The 22401-nt window shown below is 41.1% G+C and overlaps 3 protein-coding genes across 6 annotated transcripts; all 3 read left to right on the forward strand.

Moving 5' to 3' along the window:
• Positions 1 to 291: 291 nt before the first annotated feature.
• LOC117260231 (zona pellucida sperm-binding protein 4-like) lies at positions 292 to 3249 on the forward strand. 3 transcript variants are annotated; one of them, XM_033632172.2, is made up of 10 exons: positions 292 to 587; positions 678 to 799; positions 888 to 990; positions 1071 to 1288; positions 1375 to 1463; positions 1539 to 1672; positions 2061 to 2217; positions 2324 to 2462; positions 2562 to 2625; positions 2748 to 3249. In XM_033632172.2, the coding sequence occupies exons 1-10, from the start codon at positions 344 to 346 to the stop codon at positions 2837 to 2839; spliced, it is 1362 nt and encodes a 453-aa protein (XP_033488063.2). In that variant the 5' UTR covers positions 292 to 343; the 3' UTR covers positions 2840 to 3249. The 3 variants fall into 3 exon arrangements, with proteins under 3 accessions (XP_033488063.2, XP_033488062.2, XP_033488064.2); XM_033632171.2 differs by having other exon boundaries at positions 298 to 587; positions 2028 to 2217; XM_033632173.2 differs by lacking the exon at positions 678 to 799 and having other exon boundaries at positions 301 to 587; positions 2028 to 2217.
• A 174-nt stretch (positions 3250 to 3423) lies between these two features.
• Positions 3424 to 8990, forward strand: dhx40 (DEAH (Asp-Glu-Ala-His) box polypeptide 40). The gene is made up of 17 exons (XM_033630621.2): positions 3424 to 3759; positions 3884 to 4029; positions 4125 to 4244; positions 4384 to 4620; positions 4750 to 4816; positions 4891 to 5022; positions 5164 to 5263; positions 5397 to 5483; positions 6325 to 6507; positions 6588 to 6668; positions 6765 to 6922; positions 7215 to 7329; positions 7467 to 7575; positions 7877 to 7971; positions 8085 to 8154; positions 8269 to 8497; positions 8772 to 8990. The coding sequence occupies exons 1-17, from the start codon at positions 3591 to 3593 to the stop codon at positions 8891 to 8893; spliced, it is 2220 nt and encodes a 739-aa protein (XP_033486512.2). The 5' UTR covers positions 3424 to 3590; the 3' UTR covers positions 8894 to 8990.
• A 360-nt stretch (positions 8991 to 9350) lies between these two features.
• akt2 (v-akt murine thymoma viral oncogene homolog 2) lies at positions 9351 to 18958 on the forward strand. 2 transcript variants are annotated; one of them, XM_033631617.2, is made up of 14 exons: positions 9351 to 9773; positions 11542 to 11714; positions 11963 to 12094; positions 12203 to 12314; positions 13400 to 13553; positions 14368 to 14502; positions 14623 to 14688; positions 14956 to 15024; positions 15539 to 15661; positions 15803 to 15931; positions 16618 to 16832; positions 17976 to 18063; positions 18154 to 18256; positions 18367 to 18958. In XM_033631617.2, exons 2-14 carry the CDS (start codon positions 11669 to 11671, stop codon positions 18444 to 18446), a joined length of 1452 nt encoding a protein of 483 aa, XP_033487508.1. In that variant the 5' UTR covers positions 9351 to 9773; positions 11542 to 11668; the 3' UTR covers positions 18447 to 18958. The 2 variants fall into 2 exon arrangements, with proteins under 2 accessions (XP_033487508.1, XP_033487510.1); XM_033631619.2 differs by having other exon boundaries at positions 9363 to 9773; positions 14371 to 14502.
• The last annotated feature ends 3443 nt before the right edge of the window (positions 18959 to 22401 follow it).

The raw sequence follows: 22401 nt of genomic DNA on the forward strand, positions 1-22401 counted from the left end.
CAAGCAGCAGTGTGTCCATACATCATAAAGTCAAGCAAAGCAAAATATGCAATATTAAGTTAAAAAAAGAAAAAAAAAAATAGGTAAAAACTAGTTCAAAATCACCATTATAAAGTCATCATCACTGCAAAACTCGATGTGTGTGTCACGATTAGAGTCAAGAAGCCTTTTGTGTGACAGTTTAGCGCCTCAGGTTCATTTTTTAATTGTGGGAGAATACAGGGAGAACATACAACAGCCCCAGAAACCAGCTGATTTAAACACAGGAGACTTGTACTGTGAAGCAGCACGGTGGGTGTTTGAGTTGCCTTTCCTCTCAAGAGAGTCCTGACAATTAGGCCAAATGAGAGGCAGCTGCTCCACCTGTCTGAAGATGAAGGCCCACAGCACGGACTCCATTTTGGTGACATTCGTTTCATTATCAGTGCTTCTGTTGAAACATGAAGCGCATGCTGCTTTAAAACAATTCCAAGCAACACTTTATAACACCATGAAAAATGACACATCAATTTGCCATGATGGCTTCATGTCTGTTTACATATCAAAGGTGCACTTTGCTGGTCTTCCTTTCACCATCTATGTTCAAGGTAAGTCAGACACTACAAATATATCTAATCGATGATGACACAGCTTTGAGGTGTCTGCTGTGCTCTTGTTTGTGTCCAATTTACACACAGATGAACACAGCAGATATTACCAAGCCATCACTATAGCAAAACAGTGCCACTACTTCCTTGGAGAAACAGACAGCTTTATGGTCTTAACAGTTGCTTTCCATGGATGTTTTGTGAAAAGACAAGTAAGCTGAAAAGTGTCTGTTCATTTTAATGCAGACATATACTTTTTTTTTATATCCTCTAATCTTTCTTTGCTGTTTTGTGCAATAGAAATCGATGACAAAGCTGAATGTCGTCATCATGGCGCTTGCAGACAGTGGCAGAGTCGAAATTGTCAAGTCGATACCTCTGATCTGTGAAAGGAAAATTAAAGGTATAATTCTATGTGTACAGATAATATCATGACAGTTTTAGAATAGGGGTTATTATTAATTCTCAGTGTGTTTCCCACAGAGGTGATCAAACATGAAAATCCACTGGTATCAAGAGATGTTTTCTGCAACAAGGATGGGTTCAACATCACCATCGCTCAGAATGCCACAGTCCCACCTCTGAACCTGGATGCAGTCTGGATCCCTTCCAGCCAAAGCCACACTTGTAAACCCCAAAAAAGATCAAAGGATGCTGTCACTTTCAGCTTTCCTTTCACTGACTGCGGCACCCAATCTGTGGTAAGTGTAAATAAATTACCTCCTGTGCAGCCTTTAGACAGGTAAGGTGGTATCTTTACTATAACAGGCTTGGTTGTGTCTTGCAGATTGCAGATGGGGTTATAACCTACTGGGTCAATATTGAAGTGAAACAACATGCACAGAAAGGCTCTATATTTCGAGAAGCTCCTTTCCAGTAAGAAATTAAAATGTTTCATTTCTGCTTTGTGAAGATAACGGACACTCATTTAAATGATCTCTCTTTTTTTAGTCGTACTGTGCATTGTAGCTTTGCACTGGCCCAAGCGACTCAGCTGGGCGTCAAGGTTCAGGGAGAAAAACCTGAGTATGTGTCAACACTGAAGAGTGAGGGAATACTGAGGACTGAAATGAGGTTTGCTAAAGGTATTGGTTTTTGACACTTATTCTCGCAATAATGAGTGTGTGTTTTTATGCAACAAATGTTTAGAAACCAAGTGTAAAAGGGCCCTCACCTGCAAAATATCAGACACAAAAAGTACAACACAAAAAGATGCTAAACAACTATAAAGTGTGTGTATCTTGCTTTATGTTGGTGAGATGGGGGAGCCTTTTGCATATCTGTGTCCAGAAGCCCACTTTCCAATAATCCACCCCTGAACACATGACATGAAATTAATGAATCACTCTGACTTTGAAGGACTAGGTTGGAGCATAGCAATGCCCTGCTAGGCTATATGATTTATGTTTTTACTACTTATTTTTCATCATTTATTCACAGATTCCAGTTACAAGTCTTTCTATTCCTCTCGAGACCCTCCAACAGTAACCGAGCTTGGCCAGCCCGTGTATGTGGAGGTCTTTGTCCTCAAACATGAGGACAAGGATTTAGTGCTGCTGCTAGAGGACTGCTGGGCGACGCCAACTAAAAACCCACATGACCCACAGAGATGGAACCTGCTTGTTAAAGGGTGAGTTCACAAGAAATTAACAGACAATATTTCAGCATTGTTTTGTATTGAAAAGGCCATTTGCCTGTACTTTGATCAACCAAAGCTCATCTTATATCCAATCCAGATGTCCTTTCAGTGGTGATAGCCACAGAACTGTTGTGTTGCCAGTTGTTTACAGTAAGGAGCTGAAAAATCCCTCTCTTCATAAATGGTTTGTGGTTAAGCTGTTCTCATTTGTGAAGCCCCCGACATTTGAAAGCCTGGTATGTAATACAATTTACACTCACATAAATAGATGTTATGAATCCTGCTGCTATTTGTTGGCCTTGGTGTTTTGTTTAAAACAGGATGTCCTCCTACAGGTATATTTCCACTGTGATATAGAGATCTGTAAAGGACAACATTGCTTACAGACCTGCAGCAGTGGTAAGTGGAGCTAAAGCCTATTGATTCTTATAGAAGTCTAATGAATCTATCTTGTGTTATTGATTTTTGCACTTGCTGTGTAACACTGTGAACGATTGTCTGTGTTTTCCATTGTCTTTCAGGAAAGCGTAAATTAAGAAGAATCACACCAGGGCCAAGACAGAGGATTCTTCATAGTGTTGTCTCAGGTGGACCTCTTCTTTATCTGCTGTAGCCAAATAACCAGAGGAGGGATGCCATTTCAAGTCATATTTGGAAGCACAAATCAGTCAAGAACTGTGTGTGATTTTTACTGAAAATAAACACATAATATACTATAATGGCCTTAAGTAGGCAGATGTCTTTTGGTAGCGGGGAAGGCTTTTATTATATAACATAAATGTTGTTGTAGTAGTGGTAATAAATATCCTTCCTTTTTTCATCGCTGTAATGGCTCTTGTTTATTGTGGGTGGTTGTGAAAAATTGTGTGTACTTACGTTGGTGGGCTCGAAGTGAAGACCTCAGAGGACACAGGCTGTAATCAATTTGCTGCACTTTGGGAAAATTGCACATCCACAAATATTAAATGCATAAATAATAATAAAATAATTAAATTACTTGTTCTGGGCATATGAACAGTTTCACTTAAGTGCTTTTTGTGTGGTTATTTGATGTTGGCATAAATCTGTGTAAATAAATCTTAATTAAAAATAACATTTTAAAAAAACAGTCCAGCCAGACTTTATTGTGGTGGGGGAGCTTGGGTCACGTGACCGCAAGTCGACCAATAGAAACGCAGAATGGGTTCGTTTGCGGAAGTTACCGAGCGAGCGTGTTGCCTTTGAAACGACAGAGAGAAATATGAAGAAAATTGCTATTTTATAAAGTTAAATGCCGTCGGTGGGCACAAACAACAACTTAACCGTGTACTGCGAGATTAACACCAGTGTTTATTTCGTCTGAAAGCGACTCAAGACCTGTAGTCATGTCAAAATCAACGAGATGGGACTCAAAAGATGAGTCAAAACATCTACCCATCTATAAGCACAAAGCTAAACTCGTTCAGGCTGTCAAAGACAGCACTTTTTTGGTTGTCACCGGAGAGACAGGCAGCGGGAAAACCACACAGCTTCCCAAGTACCTGCATCAAGCAGGTAAGCTGTCATGTTGTTGTCCTGTCCTTGGTCATATGAAGTTAATGCACATACTGCAAGCTTTAACGGTAAAAGACAACATGTGGACACAATGTGATGTGTGTTTCCGCTTCTTTGTCTCCAGGTTTTTGTAAAGATGGCAAAATTGGCATCACCCAGCCCCGCCGGGTGGCTGCCATCACAGTGGCTCAGAGGGTAGCTCAGGAGATGCAGTGCACTCTGGGTAGAGAGGTTGGCTACCAAGTACGCTTTGATGACTGCACATCAGAGGTGGGAGTCAAAGACAACTCATCCCTGATTAAAAAAGTACGATGTATTTGTTGTATATGTGTGTTAACATGAAGATGTGTCTGTGTTTGAGCCAGAGCACGGTGGTGAAGTACATGACAGACGGCTGTTTGCTCAGAGAGATCCTGGCAGATCCTGTACTTACTCAGTACAGTGTTGTAATCTTGGATGAAGTCCACGAACGCAGCCTCAACACAGTGAGTCAATATATGACACTGACAGGATATACTCTCTGTACTGTATTGTTAGATGCATACAGCTGTTCCGCATATAGAATGTCCTTCTGTCTGTTTGTCTGTCTTTGAAACTTTGAGTAAGTGTTTGTATTCGCTGCAGGACATTCTTCTGGGTTTGTTGAAGAAAATGTTCTCCAACCCCGCTAAGGCCACCAAGGGCCAATATGTCCCTCTGAAGGTGGTGGTGATGTCCGCCACCTTGGAAACTGACAAACTTTCAGCCTTTCTCAGCGACTGTCCAGTCTTTGCTATTCCTGGGAGGACTTTTCCTGTCACCTGCACATTTGGTTTTGCTGTAGGACCTAAAGACATAGAGAGCGCCGGTTATGTAAAAGAGGTAAAACTTTTAGCTTTGAGTCCAGAAAAAAAATAAATAAATAAATTTGGTTTTACAACTTTACAATTATTACTTATTAACTGATTAATTTGTTGGTGTTCCTTTAATTTTACATCTGTTACTTGTCAGGTCGTCAAAGTGGCCCTTGATGTGCACACCAGTGAAATGGCAGGGGATATTCTTGTGTTTTTGACAGGTAAGTCATTAACAACCTCACAGTAAATCCTAACCCTGACAAAATCTGTCACAATAATCCTCCATGTTCGACAGGTCAGTCAGAGATTGAGCGAGCCTGTGACATGCTGTATGAAAAAGCTGAGTCTATAGACTACCGCTATGATGTGGAGGACCAAACAGTGGAGGGCCTTCTTATTTTGCCCCTTTATGGATCCATGCCCACTGGTAAACACACACAGCAGTTATCACATTTTGTGCTAAGCAGATTAATATTGTAGCTTTTTCTAGGTCAAGTCAGTATCTTTCTTTGTGATGCCACTGTAATACTGAAAAAGAAAATATTTATCATTTCTGTTGTCGTCACAGATCAACAGAGGCAGATCTTTCAGCCTCCACCTCCAGGGATAAGGAAGTGTGTAGTGGCCACAAACATCGCAGCAACATCTCTCACCATCAACGGCATAAAGTGAGTGAGGCCTGTGGTCACTGGCTAACCACGAGACTCCATCAGATATACAACAATGACTTGTATGTTAAATCAACATCATTCAGATATTTCATGCAAATCATACCTATCATCCAATGCTTTGCCAATAAAGGTACATCGTGGACAGCGGGTTTGTGAAGCAGCTCAACCACAACTCACGGGTGGGCATGGACATCTTGGAGGTGGTGCCTATTTCAAAGTGAGTTTTTGAAAAATTAACATGCCATTTCAAAATCCATGCCACTGCACCAAAAATCCGCCGCCTTTTATGTGGATGTCCAATCGGTGTTGTTGTTCAGTTAAAGCAATAAATCCTCAGTGTGTGCTGTGTTGACTGAGAGGCTGAGTCCTCCTGCTCACAGAGCCATGCCGGCAGTGCCTACATTTACCAGGATGTGTTGCACACAAGCTTCTGGTGCCCATAAGTATTAGCCAACTAGGCTATAGCTGTAACTTTGTTGGCCAAAACATAGTGTAGCCGAGGTTTATATGTTGTTAACTTGTGTAGGCAACAAAATAAAAAGCTGCTCTCTGCTGCATTTCTTCATCCATGAACGCGCTTGAATAAATGCAACTGAATATCAGAGCTAGCCAAAACACTGTAAAATGTATCCTTGTCCAAAAGATCATCTGCACTCATATTTTGGGATGCCGTTTTCGCTGTTAGAAACGTAGCTAGTTTGCAATACAACCAAAAAGAACAAGGAAGTTTTATTTTTGAGTGGCACCTAGAGCACGCCCCCTAGCTAAAAGAGGTGAAATGCAACCTGTGGTTCTACTGCAACTTCCGTCCTCCAACTACATCACTGTCACGTCAAATGATGCTGCTGGATGCAGGAGGAACAATAGGTTTTGCAGCTGCAAACTCAGCTTTCTTGCTCCATGTAGCACGCACTGAGGATTTAAATACTTCAACAGACTCCATTTACCATCAGCACTGATTGGACAGCTGTATAAAAGGTGGCAAAATTTCCCTCTAAGAAAGCTTGCCAACAGATTTAGATTGGATTTTTGGGGGGGGGGGGATTTTGTGTGATTAGGAGCGAGGCTCAGCAGAGAGCGGGTCGAGCTGGAAGAACCTCAGCCGGGAAATGCTTTCGAATCTACACCAAGGAATTCTGGGAGAAGAGCATGCCTGAATACACAATTCCAGAAATCCAGAGGACAAGTTTGACTGCAGTGATACTTACACTCAAGTGTCTGGGCGTTCATGATGTCATTAGGTACACTGATGCCCATTCTTATCATGCTTATCTTTTTTTCTCCCTTTATCTTCTTTAATAATGACTTGATTTCTTTTTAGATTTCCTTATCTGGACTGTCCAGAGGAAAGGTTTATTCTGGAGGCATTAAAACAGCTTTACCAATTTGATGCCATCGACAGGTGAGTGCTTATACCTGTGCACTTGACAGCAGTTGTGGGTTTAAGTATTTCTCTGAAACTTAATGAACTCCTATGTGTCTGGTGTGTTGGCTGTAGGAGAGGTAGAGTGACCCAGCTGGGGGAGCTGATGGTGGAGTTCCCCCTGCACCCAGGCCTTACCAGGGCCCTGCTTAAAGCTGCCTCGCTTGGCTGTCAGGACTTGCTGCTCCCTGTGGCCGCCATGTTGTCTGTGGAGAACATTTTCATCAGACCAGGTCTGCAATTTAGCTTTAAAGCAAAACAAAACACATACGTTCAATTAAAAGTGTGAGGGAGAAAAAAACATAAAAGCTTACAAAGAAATTTAAAAATACTTTGTTATCCATGATATTACATTATATTATATGAATTGTCTATTAGAAGATACGCTAAACATGTCAGTTAAATATAGAGTGCCAAGGAAGTTCTGTACTGTTTACTGGCATGTTGGTTTAATTTATTTAATGTGTCAGGAAATGACACATACAGAGAAGTGTAGTGTGAAGACTGATCTCTTCCTGCCTGCAGGCCACCCTGAGAAACAGAAAGAGGCTGATAAACAGCACAGAGAGCTGGCTGCCAAGAGCGGCAGCATGAACGACTTTGCCACTCTCCTCAGCGTGTTCCAGTCCTGCAAATCCAGGCAAGATGCATGCATATTTCTATTCGTGTGTACAAATAAATGTCAGTGTCAGTCTATAACTAACCATGTATTCAAGACATTAAACTGCATGATATAACAGCTATCATAAGTGTGAGCCTTTCTCCTGCATCCTGCAGTGACAGACCCTCAGCGTGGTGTAAAGATAATTGGATCCACTGGAGGGCGCTGAAGTCAGCCTTTAGTGTGGAGACTCAGCTGCGAGAGATCCTCCTCCGCCTACAACAGGTACAGCAGTTTACAGAACTCATTTTCACATCACTGACTGAATGGACTCAGTTGTGTGTCTATGCTCTGTTAAATGCTTCATATTGCTGTTGACAAAAAATGGACAGGTCTGCCTATTTATTATCAGCTTGTACAGATGCTGCTTGCTCCTCACATCAGAGTTGTGCTTGGATAATTGTAAAGGACCTCTTTGCAGATTACTGTAGTCAGATGTTCAACACTGTCATTTATTATTTAATTATTTTAATTGCCAACATAATGCTGTGATCGTTAAATTGAGTGTGACCCTCTTTCCTCTTAGAAGAGAGATTTCCCCGTGGAAACATTTGACGGCAATAAAAGTGAGGTCTTCAGACGATGCCTGTGCACGGGATACTTCACCAACGTTGCCAGAAGGTACCACCATTATTTACAATGATCCATATTTAATTCTCCTTTGGGATATCTTTATGATCTCTTAGTCATGTGAACTTTTACTGGTTGGGAATAATTGTTTCCGCCCCACATAGGTCTGTTGGAAAGGTGTTTTGCACAATGGATGGCCACGGATCCATGGTTCACATTCATCCATCCTCATCGGTAAATGCATTTAAAAAAAAAAGATCTTGATTAACTAACTGTCTTCATAGAGGACAAAAGTTTAATGCTTCTTCTCTGATTTCCCCTTTCGTCATGATCGCTTGTTGCTCCAAGCTGTTTGACCAGGAAGCTGAGCTGAACTGGATCATCTTCCACGATGTGCTGGTGACCTCACGGGTGTATATCAGGACTGTATGTCCCATCCGATACGACTGGGTGAAGGACTTACTGCCTAAACTCCATGAGGTGGACGTCTATGAGCTTAGCAGTGTGGCGCGAGAAGAAGTGACCGATGAGGAGATGATAAAATGGGAGACAAAGGAAGCGGCCAAAAGACAACCAGGTTCTCAGAATTCATTAGAAACCATGATGTTGTACAGCTTAATGTATGACGTAGGTGGATTTTTTAATTTTTGATCATTTCATACTGGCTCATAGCAGGGGCCATGGACCTTAAACATTAATAATACAAATAAATGTATTAGTAATGTTTAAGGTTCATGGCCCCTGCTATGAGCCAGTATGAAATCATCAAAAATAAAAATCCACCTATGTCACAGGGTGAATTAAAAGGCTACTAATAGAGGCAACTAATAGATTACTTGGGTCTTTTCCAGAGGTTTCTACTGTGGATGCCATGAAGAAGCTGGAGAAGCGAAATGACGAAACCTCCGTCAGCGATGCTCGTGCACGCTACCTGCAACGGAAGCAGCAAAGACAACAAAATAAAGCCCTTTGACAGAGGGGGCTTGCTTTTGAAGACATGATTCATATGATGTATCACAAAGGGGCATTTTTGTAAATGATATGTGAATAAATATTTGTTACATTTCTAACATTGCCTCTCTTCCTTGATTGCCTCACTTTACACACAATGCTGTAGCAGTAGTTGGTTCATAGGTCTTTTGAAAAGGCTCACATCTAAAGAAAACTAGTGCTTTGTACTTGAAAAGTGAGTAGATTATAGTAAAGGTGGTGGTGTAAAGAGGAGGTGCGAACATTGGGTCAAAAAAGGCACATTTTGGGACATTTTACTTAACTTTTTTTTTAATGCACTGCCTGTGTCTGAGACTATCTGTGCACCAGCTCTGTGCAGTTGGGGTGAGGTTAAGGTTACTATATGGTACTTGATGTACTTTCACACCGACTGTTCAGGTGCAGTGGACCCTCTCTGGCCTCGTACGTCACTTCCTTTTGTGTGAGTCTGCGGGGCTGCTGTACTGTCTGGCTGGGACGGAGGGCTTCCACGCTAAGCAGGAGACTAACCACATTAAACCTAACACAGAGGCGTTTATATCTGTCCAGGATTTGGAAATTACCTGTTCTCGACACAACTATCCATCAAGCGGGAGCTCAGTGGACTTTATTCTCTCGCTGGCTCGCTCGCATACGCTTCAGTGAACCACTGCAGCAGCAACACACCAAGCACGCCGCCGCCGCCGCTGCTGTTGTTGTGAGAAGAAAACAAGCTCGGCGAGCAGTCCGCTAAGCTGTGTGATCATTGACAGAGTTCAGTACACACACGCTTCAAGTGATAACTGGTGGGAGCTTTGTGCAGCGTACCTCCGAGCCTCGTCAAGAACCGATTAGCTGGGGATATTTTCGTCACTGAAGCCGAGGTAAGAAAAGCCGGGGTAATGAGGAGAACTAGTGGCTAGCTGACATGCTAACTAGCTGCTAGCTTGGGAGCTATCTTGGCTAGCTGCCTTGTTTGGTCGTAATGCGGTCATGGTCAGTGTCCTCACTGCTGTCTGTCGCACCACTTGGCCAAACTGCCCATCAGCTTTAACTGAAGTGTCGTGGCAACTTGTTTATTGTTAAACTACTGTGGAAAAGTTAACGACCTGTCCTGGACTCGGAAGGTAACGTTTGTTGAATTTGCCTCAGTTAGCTAGGCAGTAACGTTACACTGAAAGGATGAGGATGTGTTAACGTCACGTTAATGTTTACGCTAACGTTAGGCAGCTTGTGTTTGTGCTGGGTACACTTTGTAATGTCTCAGACATTGATTAACGTTCACTGCAGTTATCTAACAGGGTAGCTATGTGAGGTGTTGCTATCAATGCGCTCTTATTGTTTCCTCGAGCAGTGCTACATGTAAACTTAACGCGTGACTGGGTACATTTCTACATGTCCTGTTTGTGCGAGCATTGAACCTGTAATTGCACAACCTGCACAAAGTTATTGTGCTTCATATTTATTATCTCAAAGAGCAGCCGCTTGCACTTTAGCTATTCAAATGAGTAGATATGAACAGCCGTGGATGCACCTCTGATGGCCATAACAGAGTCTGAAGTCGTGGGAAGCCTTATCTGTTTTTATCTTTGTAAACAAAGCAGTTCAAACAGTCTTTGTGTTCTGGTGACTATATGCACTGTAATATTCAACCCCATCACTTTCACTGAAACACTGTGAAATTCTGCTAAACCTATTATCTAACATAAGCTGTCGATTCAGAGCTGACCCTGGATCACCAAGGCCTCGCCACAAAAACATTAAGCAAGAGCTGTGGGAGGCTTTTACATTTAACAAACGCACAGCTTTCCATTTTGCTAATTGTTAGATCAGTATCACATTGAATGTGTGGTTTCTACATGGTATCACCGGAGCAAAAACATCTACCATGTTTAAATGTGTTGTGACACTGAAACACTGGTGTATGTTGCACAGGATGATGGAGATGCCTGGCATCTTAATATCTTGCCTGTGGTCATGATAGTCATTGTGCTAGTCCTGTTTTGATGTCACCGTCACAAGTGTCAAGATGTTCAGATATGGGGTGGTGAGCAGACGTGCAGATTTCAGCAGTTTTTCTTTGTTGCGGAGTTGTGTTTCAAGGCAACAGTGTGTCTCCGAAGGTGAAGAATTTATTCAAGCGCAGTGCTGTGGTGACAACATTCAGATAGGCATCAAGAGCGATACACAAAAAGTTTCCTTTGTTTTCAGAAGTCAGTTTCGCTTTATGTCTTCACTTTGTGTCCTGACTGTAAACGACTGTAGTTTTACTTTCTTTAGGCCTGATTTCACATATAGTTTATATGTTAAAAAAAACATTACCCCTTTTATTTAAAGTGAGGAAGTGAATTGTAAGTAGTACAAAGTCACAAAGCTGTTTTGCTCACACCTTTACAAGTCAGCAGAGGTATTACATTTTTAGCCAAGAGCAGCATTGCACACAAATTAAGTATCCACCTGAAATTTTGTTGTTTTTATTGTGTTTTTTCTCCAGTATGGGTGGTTTAAAGCCCTTCTCTATGCATGGACATTGATGGTCTTTGTAAGTTGTAATTAGCATTGTGATTAGCATTGTCTTTCTATTTCATGTACAGTTTGACACTCATTTTGTATTCTGCACTAACAGTATTTCTCTCTGTTCTCTTCCCTCAGGTATTACATGATATATATTATTTTTTATCTGAGCCACTGTCAGGCACTTGACCAATAGGAACAGTTTGCACAATTTCCACCAGCTTGCTGCAGCCCCCTCCCAACCCAGACAGTCTTCTGCCCCAGCATGAATGAAGTCAGTGTTGTGAGAGAGGGATGGCTCCACAAGAGAGGTAAGGGGGCCTCCAAAATCTGAGTCTACATTTAAGTCATATAGTCCACGTTAAATCTATATTTTGAGGATTAAATATTGCCTCTGTAGGCTTTTAATGTATATGTCAAGTGTATAGGTCACTTACACTGGATTTCCATTGTAATAATAACAGGACATGGAGTAGCCATATTAACCCGAAACACACAAGCAAGTAGTCAGACATTTAAACAGCATTGGATCTAAAAATTCAACCTGTCTGTTTTCCAGGTGAATACATTAAAACATGGCGGCCTCGTTACTTCATCTTAAAGAGTGATGGCTCCTTCATCGGCTACAAAGAGAAGCCTGAGGTGTCCAGCGATCACAGCCTCCCACCGCTCAACAACTTCTCTGTCGCAGGTCAGTTCTATCTGCATGTGCTAGATTAAATTTTGAGAAGTGTTTTTTAAGTTTTATTGTCAGTGCCTTCAGTTCTTCAGTGGTAGCTGATGTGTCTCTGCCTTTCAGAATGCCAGCTGATGAAGACAGAGCGCCCAAGGCCCAACACGTTTGTCATTCGTTGCCTGCAATGGACCTCAGTTATCGAGCGCACCTTCCATGTAGACAGCAACGATGAGAGGTAAAACACCGCCATCCCAATGGTTTTATTTTAAGTCGCATTTTTGGTCTCTTTGGTAGAAAAAAAGCCCAAGTGAAAATGTGAGAGTGCTGCCTGTAGCAGGCTTAGGCTGGTACATCTGAAAATTAAATTTACATGTGAAACACACTGGTTACTTTGCTGAGTCGCGGCCTAGTAGAGCTCTTTTCTGTTGCTGTCTGCTCCCCATTATCAAGTACAGTGTTTCAGAAGAGCCAAACTGCCTTTTTAGTTGTTCTCACTGATATATTTTTCTTTTGTCAGATATCTGAATTAGGTTAAAGTAGTAGTTATGAAAGTTACATGGTTACCAAGGTGATCAGGGGTTTTTTTTTGCGCTACTCTTTTGCACTGAAACATCAAATCATGGCCAAGGTGATTCATGCTTGATTACAGCATAAACATAAATACATGTTTAAAGAAAAGGTTGAAGTGTTTATTTCGATGTATCAGTTTTGGAAAAGATTTGTGGACATGTAAAACACTGGCTTATTGTGAATTGAAGGCCAACGTAAATGAAAAGGAAAGAAATGTTTTTGGATTTAGAGACTTTAGTATGGACACAGTCACAGAGTCCAAGTCCTTGCTCTGTTGTACATTTGAATGGATATGACAGAAGTATTGACATGAGATAAACTCGACATATATAACAAGGACAGAATGAACAAGGTGCAGAATTTAGTAGGAAAAAAGGAAAGACCATCATGCTTGAATTTCACTGCCAGATTAGACCTGATTATTCACCCCTAACCCAAGCAGTTGTCATTGAGTTTTGTTTACATCGGCTCTGCCAAGTACCAAATCCCAGCGGCCCCCCAGATTATCCTCTACCTTCTAAATTTATCTTGCTAGACTACCGTTTTCCTTTAAGATATATTTCTGGCACAACATCTAAACCATCTGTCCGAATACAAAGCGTTGACAAAATATGTTACTGCTAACAGCAATTTGTACCTCAAGGCAAAACTGTCACCAATTCAGATGTTGATAGAACAGATTAAGAGTAATGTAGACATGGCTTTGGCGAGATTTGATAAAAGCAATGTGTGTTTTTTGTTCTGGGTCAGGGAGGAATGGATGCGATCGATCCAGGCAGTGGCAAATAGCCTGAAGAGTCAGCAGCAGGATGAGGAGCCCATGGAGATTAAATTTGGCTCACCAAGTGACAGCAGTGGCACAGAGGAGATGGAGATTGCTGTGTCCAAATCCCGCACAAAAGTGGTCAGTATTTGCACAAGCAGTGCCTGGCAGCTGAGCGCTTGCTGTGTTTGTCCAGCTAAGCTCATCTTTATTGAGCAAGTTGTTTAAACTTTAAGCCTCTTTCTCAAAGCTTGTATGGTGAAGCAACCTTTAAATGAGTGGAGGGCAACATTCATATTTTGTCTAGCGCTGATTCACTACAGTAACTTTTAACTGCTCTGTTTGTACGGACTTAGTTTGTCTGTTGACTGCTTACATGCAGCATGTGAAGTATGAAGAGATGCAGGATGTTTTACAGCTATACATACTATGCCTCTACATATTTTTTATGTTTACTGATCAAGTAGAAGTTTGTGTTTTTCAAAGTAGTTTTATTATTTTGTGAAAACATGTTCTTGTACTTTATGGGCCTATCCTTATTTATATAATTTCCTGCTTTACACTGCATTCGATATTCAAATAGTGATCAGTGTCAATTTTTGTTCCACATCCGTCACTATTTTAAGTAATTTTCTCCAGAAAGTACTTCACTTCCTCACTGCGGTTTCACAAGTGTTGATTTAAAGGCCTGGTTCTCCAATTTAAGGAGAAATATTTATCACTGTTTCAACATAATGTCATGTCCCACATGCATGAGAGAAATGTGTGTCTGTTTGTTTGTGTGGTAGAATACAGCATATGTAGTGCACTGACTCATCCAAATTCTCATCACAATCCTGTACATTTCAGAGACAGGCTATTTTATATTTCTATATTACAAAAGAACATATGTTAAAGTCTCATCAGAACTCATAGATGCATCTTCACCGTGGCTGACCTTTGACTGTTGTTCCAGCAGACCATGAGTGATTTTGACTATCTGAAGCTACTGGGAAAAGGGACATTTGGTAAAGTGATCCTGGTGAAGGAGAAGGCCACAGGGATGTACTACGCCATGAAAATCCTCCGCAAAGAAGTCATCATTGCTAAAGTTAGTGCTGATCACATCACAGTAAAATCTTGACTTTGAATGGTTTTGCGGCAGCATTGCTATCTGTTCATATGGGGTCTTGCATGTCCTGAATGTGTGTATATGTGTCTGTTTCTCTAGGATGAGGTGGCACACACAGTTACAGAAAGCAGAGTTCTCCAAAATACGCGGCATCCCTTTCTAACGGTGAGTTACCAGTGCCTGTGTTGTTGCCTCAGTTTTTGCTGTCCAAAGTTAAAGGTTGAAGAAGTGATTCTGTGAGTCTCATTCTCAGGTTGTCAAATACCAACACTTTGGGTTGATATTCAGACCAAACCACTAACTCAGAATGTCAGCTACCTGGGAATGAGACTCAACAAATGCCTGTATTTCTCTAGAATCACCTACTCCACCTTCAAGGCACCCTTTAATCAGTAAATTGCAGATGCTAATGTTGGTTTTCCTCCTCCACAGACACTAAAATATGCATTTCAAACACATGACCGGCTATGCTTTGTGATGGAGTATGCAAATGGAGGAGAGGTGAGTTTTCTTCTTTCTTATATGGCCTCCAGTTGTGTCTGCTGTGTTAATATACCTGTGTGTGACCTTTAGGAAGATGGCTAATTGTAGGAGGGATGTAAAAAAGTAACCCAACACATTGTGATGTATCACTTAAAGGGTGCTTTCATGCCTGACTTGTTTGGTTCCGTTAGAAGGATTTTAATCCAGCTATCAAACTGGACTGGAACTGTGGAAGCGTCGAAATCCGATCAAACTGTGGGCTGGATGTGAGATTTTATGATGCATCAAACTAAATCAAATTAATGTTGGGCCTAATTGTGAAGTGAAAAGAACATTGTAGAGATTTATTTGGTTACAGCATGTACTAGGCTGGTTATAATCCATAAATTGTCCACAAAAGCACCACAAAGAATAAATAAGACTCAAGAATTCTGTTCACATCAAGGATTTTTTTATGAAATCAAGTATCTCAAGGATCTTCATGAGATGTTCTGTACCTTATTCCTGTGTCTGCATTTTTGCTTTTTCCCAGCTCTTCTTTCACTTATCACGGGACAGAGTGTTCACAGAAGACAGAGCAAGATTCTATGGTGCAGAAATAGTGTCGGCACTGGAGTACCTGCACTCACGCAATGTAGTTTACAGGGATTTAAAGGTAAGGCGTCTGCTTGGTCTGACAGTGTAGTATTCATTTGTTGCAAATAAGATTTTATATGCTATAACTTGAGATGGTCATACAATCTTAATCTGAGATACAGCCACTGCTGTCTACTAATTTGAATCTTTTCCTGCACAGCTGGAGAACCTCATGTTAGACAAGGACGGCCACATAAAGATAACAGACTTTGGGCTGTGTAAAGAGGGGATCACAGACGGTGCCACCATGAAAACCTTCTGTGGAACCCCGGAGTACCTGGCGCCAGAGGTAACAATGACATCAATGTGTTTTAAGACCAGGTTTGTTTAAAAAGCACTGATGCCACTGGGCTGGATGAGCACATGATGGAAACTGGTTTTAATAAATTGGTAGTTTCATGTCTAAATGTTTCGGAGCAACTTTGTTGACTTCACCGTGGGACACTACAAACCAGTAAGAATAGTAGTTAAGCTGGTAGAGCTGGTTGTCAAATCGCAGTGTTGGTGCTTTGGCTACCACAACAAGACAAGACCAAGAAAATGCAAGTTGACAATCAACAGGTTCCTGGGATGGGAAAGTTTGGTCCCTTAAATTTAGTTCAACAGCTAAATGTCCTGTAGCAGAGAAGTTTGATTACAGTTTGAAAATAGCACAATTTAAGGATTGTATTGAATTGAATTACTTTGTATCTGTAAATAGCACCATGAAACTTGTTGGTTACTATTTTTGGGGGCATTTTGCCTTCATGTGACCAGGCTGCCATGGCTCCCGCACTACACGAAACTTGTGACTGGGCCATTAATTTGATGGAAAACCGCAGAATGGAAAATGGACAATTTCCAGAACAGTGCATTTCCTTGACTTAACCAAAAACTTTTTGAAATTGGTAGCTATAATGTGAAAAGAAATTTGCTGATTCTTTTACTAATATCACAGTTTTATTTCTTTCTCAATTCTTTTTCCTGCCCTGTCAGGTGCTAGAGGACAATGACTATGGGAGAGCGGTGGACTGGTGGGGACTGGGCGTGGTCATGTATGAGATGATGTGTGGTCGGTTGCCCTTCTACAACCAGGATCACGAGCGTCTTTTTGAGCTTATCCTCATGGAGGAGATCCGCTTCCCCAAGAATCTGGCTCCTGAAGCCAAGGCCCTGCTGGCCGGCCTGCTCAAAAAGGATCCCAAACAAAGGTACTAGCACAAGCGTCACCAAATCTGTCAGTAGCTGAAAGGCAAAAAATAAAACTTAAACCCAGATAATCAACCAAAATGAAAATACTTTTGATGAAAGCTTGAGATTCCAGCTCCAACATTTTTGCTGAGGTCAGTTTTTTTATAAACATTCAGTAAAACTGTTTTACTGCAACCATTTAAAAAACATAAGCATCTCACTCTATCAAGCAGCATTTCAAATTGTTAATTAATTGCAGTGCTACTGTTTTGTGAGAGCACACAACAGATTGTTAAAGGTACACTGGGTACCTGGGTGCAGCACATAGGTGATAAAAAGTAGTGACTATGTGCCATACTATAAGTAGCACACATGGAGAGGAATCTTCGAAGAAGAACAGCCTCAAAAGAATGCAAATATAACTGGGTGAAACAGTGACAAACCTGGGATTGGCTTTCAATTGTGCTGGCAATTTTGAGAGGAGAATGACATGTCAGCCAGTAATCATTCTTTTTAACGTGTCCGCACAGCATTTATTTGACAGACGACAGTCTAGAAATGAGGGAGAGAGAGGTGTGTGACATTAATATTAAACAACATAATTTAAAATAAAAAAAGCCTTTCTTCTTATGTATGGTTACCCTGTGAAAACATGGCTGTTGAGCTGACTAACTGGCTCCTGGAGATGCAGCAGTACAGCTCAAGAAAAAACATTTTCTTCCTGGGATTTTGCACCATGTCTGCAGCACTTGATTAGTTTTCTGAATCTTCCACTGTGCCCCGGGGGCACCACTTATTTAGCTATAAAATAAGTAACCACATTATTAGGCCTTTGTTCCTTCTTGATTAGTTTTGGTACAGGGTAATGTCCATAAACAAGGACATAATTGATTGTTGTTTTGGTCGAGCCCCGGTGTTTCTGGGAACAGTCGAAGAACTCCTAATATTTGTACATTGAGCACTGCCTGGCTCACCATGCACCCGTAAGTAGTAAGGAAATGAGGAACAAATTGTCTAGAAATTGATAAACAGCAGTCAGAAGGGAACAACACGTCGTAAGTGCCGTACATCTCTAATGACTGTTTGCACAATTATCTGTAGAAAGAAAAGGTAGCTGGTGAGTGGGTGGTGATGATGATGATCGTGTTTTGATCTGTTTACAGACTTGGAGGCGGACCAGACGATGCCAAAGAAGTGATGAGCCACAAGTTCTTCACCTCCATCAACTGGCAGGATGTTCTTGAAAAAAAGGTGAGGGACTGGGAGAAAAAAAACAAATAACCTGACATTTAAAATTAGATGTTCAGGATTTTAAATGACTGATATCTTTCTTCTCCTCAGCTTGTTCCACCCTTCAAGCCCCAGGTAACATCAGAGACGGACACGCGCTACTTTGATGACGAGTTCACAGCACAAACCATAACAATAACTCCCCCTGACAAGTGTAAGTATATTGGTCATTTGTGATTTAATGTTGGATTAACGTCTTTCTACACATTCATGTCTGAAGTGGTGGATACATTTTTTCTCTTTCTTCCTTTGTATATACTCCAGATGACAGTTTAGATGCAGAGGATTCAGATCAACGCACGCACTTCCCTCAGTTCTCCTACTCTGCCAGCATACGGGAATGATCACTCAGACTCTTGAAAAAAGCAGGCAGGCTAACACACGATCACAATCCCACATACACACTTGCACTGCTGGGGAACGACACAAACAAAAACTGGCACAAGACACATTTTCATTCGGTCTTTATCGCACGTACACACACACAGACACGCACACACACATATCCTGGCAAATCAGACAAGACAGGGATCATCGAGTATGAAATGAACACACAGGCCGCGAATGACTGACCTCAGCAGGTTTGTGTGGATAGACTGGCAGCTTTGTCTCTGTGCGTCCTCTCAGGGTCGGCTCTAGGCTTCCCTGCAGGACCTCTGCTGCACTACACTGGGGTACCACATCAAAGCCTTGACACTTTGAAAAACCAGGTTATGCCAGCAAGTACCACCTCTTTACCAGCTGTACCCATGCTACACACACACACATACCAACCCATGCATAGACTGCATATATATACACAAACATACTTGATAGAATTTTAAAAAAGCATAATCAGAATTAGGAAAATGGAAAAGATTTGGGGGAAAAAAAGACAAATTTTTATTTCATCGATTGTTACGGTTTTAACTGTAAAGCCATATTTCTGCATTTTTTGTGATTTTTTTTTTATTATTATTTTTATTTTAACAAGTGCTCTTTCTGGAACTTGCTGTTACAAATCAAGTGTGGGACTGTTCCTACAGTAGGGGGAAATGGGGAAGAGGGGGAGGGGAAGGAGGGTTGCCATTTCTGTGTTTGCACTGCACGTGTGTAGAAGTGAATGGATGAGTGGATGCGTGAATGCGTGCGCACATGAGTGCAGGAGGATGTATGAACAACCATTTTTATTCTCAACCATCCATTTGTGTCTGTTTTCATGCATGTTTTTTTAAAACTGAACTATTGCTGGAATATCAACAAGAGAGGACACTACACGACACACTCAATGGCCTTTTTTTTTTTTTCTTTTTTTTTTTTAAAAGGGAACAAGCACGTAATTTATGATTGCTGTGACTAGCTTGGCGCTAAGTTGACTCAGTCAGGAATAGAAACTGGGATCTCTTGCATGGCTAACCTTTGCTTGAAAAGCTGCATTAATTCACTCAAAGTGATGCAGCAGTCAGGCTTTTAGGGTTCTTGTGGCTGTATCCAGACTGACTTACCGACCATCTAGTTGCTGCTTGGAGGTGTAAGCGTTTTCATTAAGGCCAGTTGCACTGTGTGAGTAAGAATAGAGGGAAAGAGGAGTATAGACTAGACGTTTGACCACAGTTGTTCCCCAACCTGTATAGAGAGACCAATGTAGATGCACACAGCCATTCGCTGTCCTCGATCCAGTAATTCTCACTCCCTAGCTGAAGAGTTAGGCACCAATCTTTTGTCCATTTTCTGTCTTTCAATATCAGTATGTTTTAAATATATTTTTCAAATGTTCCCATATTTAAAGAAATGAGAGTTCAATCATTGTTAAGTCTTTATCATGAGGCCAAAAACTGACTGACTTGGTGGACGTTTAACACTTCAAATGATTCCACATTTGATGTTTAGTACCTTTTGTTTGTGTTTTCTTTAATGCTGTGTTGAGGCACTTAAATCTGCATAGTTGTATGTCTGGAGCAACAGTCTGCAGGTTTACAGTCCAACGAAACGCTGCATGAGCTGGTCGACCAAACTTCAACCTGCAGACAGGGAGAACTAATCAAATCAGCTGATGCACTGTGAAGTTGAAATGAAAATTTGCATACTTTGAGTCATGACGGCACATGATAACACACACACACACACACACACACACACACACACACACACACACGTGCTCATACTGACACACGCATTTTATATTCCATACTGCTGGAAGAGATGTTGGTTGCTCTTTGAGCTTCACTAAAGGAACATCAAGTTCTTTTGTGTTTGTCATTGTTTTGTTTTTGTTTGTTGATTTTTCTCCTTTTATTTGTCCATCTATTTCTCAAATTTTGGAAGACACATTGTCTTGTTTAAGTATACATTATATAAAAATTATATATTAAAAGTTTTTAAACTGCTTTCTTTTTGATTACGTTCTTCATTTCAAGGGGGTTTCCATCAGAGGAATGCTTATTTAGATGGTGACTGTCAGTAATTTTATTTCAAAATGACCTCATTTTTGGTTTGTATTATTACGTCCCCTAGGCTGAACTGAGTACATTGTTCATAATTTGCATAATTGAGCATATATAAGAAGTTTCAGTTTGAATTTTCTTTTTGAAACTAGAGAGAAATTTTAAAGTTGTACTTCTTAAAAAAAATCTATTTTCCAGACTATGCTTGAACAAAGTAGATAAGACCCATCCTTTGATTTATACTGCATAGTCAAGAATAATGAAATTGGTAGTTCAATACTTTTGTCTCCCATTCTCAGCAGAACACTTATCCTACAGTGATGTTTGAAGGTTTTGCAAAAACCTCTATCAGCATTCTCTGGGATGCCCCTCATGTCACATATTAATTTGTTTTTATTAAGTTTGTGTGAGTGACAGCACGACAAGAGCGTGACAGTGAGATGTGTTGAGTGAAAGTGGTGATGAGGACACAGAAAAGCAGCAGGTGTTTTGACTCTCATCGTCAGACAGCAGGTGGCCCCAGTTCCTGCAGATGAAAATGTGATCAGATGGCTTTGATTTACAGTTCACAACTCCAGCACCTCTTCTCACTGGCTCAGGCTCAGCCATCATACTCTAGCCTAGTGTCCTGCTTTGGAAACAGCAGGATCGGATATCAGAACCACTGCACTGATGGACTCCACTGTGGATTTGCCTTCATTGCTATCATGGCCATAAGGGGGTGCTGCTGAACTTTTTTAATATTGGTTGTGAAGCCATACTCTGAACCTCGCTGCTGGCCACGCTTTAAGCAATGCTTCACAGCTGAACATGCAAGTTAATACCCCTGACCTCTCCTGTAGGCATACACAGGCACAACAAGTGCCTCCTCACTATTGTGTAAATACCAAAAAAAAAGCTTGATGGTGAATGCAGCATTCGTAGAGGGGGAGGCCTGCAGCTTTGTAGTATTTGATTTGCAGCTTTACTATGGTTACCTTGCTTCTCTGTGTATTTGAATGTGATCAACAGTCACGAATGTCACACCTGATGCTGGTGTAACAAGTTTTCCTTTCTTTGCTTGTTGCTGTTAGTTGAGGCTCAGAGGGCAATGAAAAAAAGCAATCTTTAAGGGGAGGACATTGTCCTGGTAGACAGTTTCAGCCCCCCTTTGCAAGACTTTACAATGTAACGGGTGATACCTGCTACAGTATGGTAGCTTATAACATTTGCAACTATAATGTGCCAGTAAACATTTTTACTGAATGAAGCTGTGTGTGTCTTTCTTGCTATTCTCCACAGTCTTACACAATCCACTCTGCAACAGCACTGCGGTCTTTAAGCTTACATTAGCCTGTGTATAGCACTGTTCAATGTATCATAACCAGGGTTGTGGCTACTGCTGATTACAGAGGTCATCGCCCAGTAGTTGTGTCAGGAAATTAGAGGGTTTTAATGTTGTGACAGACATGAGATAAGATGAGATAAGCCTTCATCCATCCCACAGCGGGAAGTTTGCAACATTACAGCAGCAAAGGGGTTGTGCAAACATCAGTAGGAAAAAAAAATAAAATACAGAGCAATATATATATACATATACAGTTAAATGAAACTATTTACATGAAAAGTACTTAATATAATATTAAATTAAGAACACTTTAAGAGAAAAAGCAATGGTGAGCTGGAGTTGATCCTAGTGCAGCGCCATCTTGAACATGATGAGCCTTTTTAAAGCCTGGTACTGATCATTTTTGCAGAGTTAAAATCAGTTTTTAGGCCAGAAAGACAAGATTCTGTATTTCTCCACCAGAATTAATGTTGTGCATTGAGGGACAGGCTTTGAAACTGAACTTTAAAAATGATTTAGAGGTGTTTTTTTTAAGTTTTCAATAGCTAA

This window comes from Epinephelus lanceolatus, chromosome 4 (genome assembly GCF_041903045.1).
Source record: "Epinephelus lanceolatus isolate andai-2023 chromosome 4, ASM4190304v1, whole genome shotgun sequence".
Lineage (NCBI taxonomy): Eukaryota > Metazoa > Chordata > Actinopteri > Perciformes > Serranidae > Epinephelus > Epinephelus lanceolatus.

Bases quoted from the DNA above. Each gene is read 5' to 3' on its own strand.
- LOC117260231 (XM_033632171.2), top strand. From the start codon at position 344: ATGAGAGGCAGCTGCTCCACCTGTCTGAAGATGAAGGCCCACAGCACG. The intron at 991-1,070 runs GTATAATTCTAT...TGTTTCCCACAG, and splicing joins CTGTGAAAGGAAAATTAAAG to AGGTGATCAAACATGAAAAT. The intron at 1,673-2,027 runs GTATTGGTTTTT...ATTTATTCACAG, and splicing joins TGAAATGAGGTTTGCTAAAG to ATTCCAGTTACAAGTCTTTC.
- akt2 (XM_033631617.2), top strand. From the start codon at position 11,669: ATGAATGAAGTCAGTGTTGTGAGAGAGGGATGGCTCCACAAGAGAG. The intron at 15,025-15,538 runs GTGAGTTTTCTT...GCTTTTTCCCAG, and splicing joins AGTATGCAAATGGAGGAGAG to CTCTTCTTTCACTTATCACG. The intron at 15,662-15,802 runs GTAAGGCGTCTG...TTTCCTGCACAG, and splicing joins TAGTTTACAGGGATTTAAAG to CTGGAGAACCTCATGTTAGA.
- dhx40 (XM_033630621.2), top strand. From the start codon at position 3,591: ATGTCAAAATCAACGAGATGGGACTCAAAAGATGAGTCAAAACATCTA. The intron at 4,621-4,749 runs GTAAAACTTTTA...GTTACTTGTCAG, and splicing joins GCGCCGGTTATGTAAAAGAG to GTCGTCAAAGTGGCCCTTGA. The intron at 6,669-6,764 runs GTGAGTGCTTAT...TGTTGGCTGTAG, and splicing joins CAATTTGATGCCATCGACAG to GAGAGGTAGAGTGACCCAGC.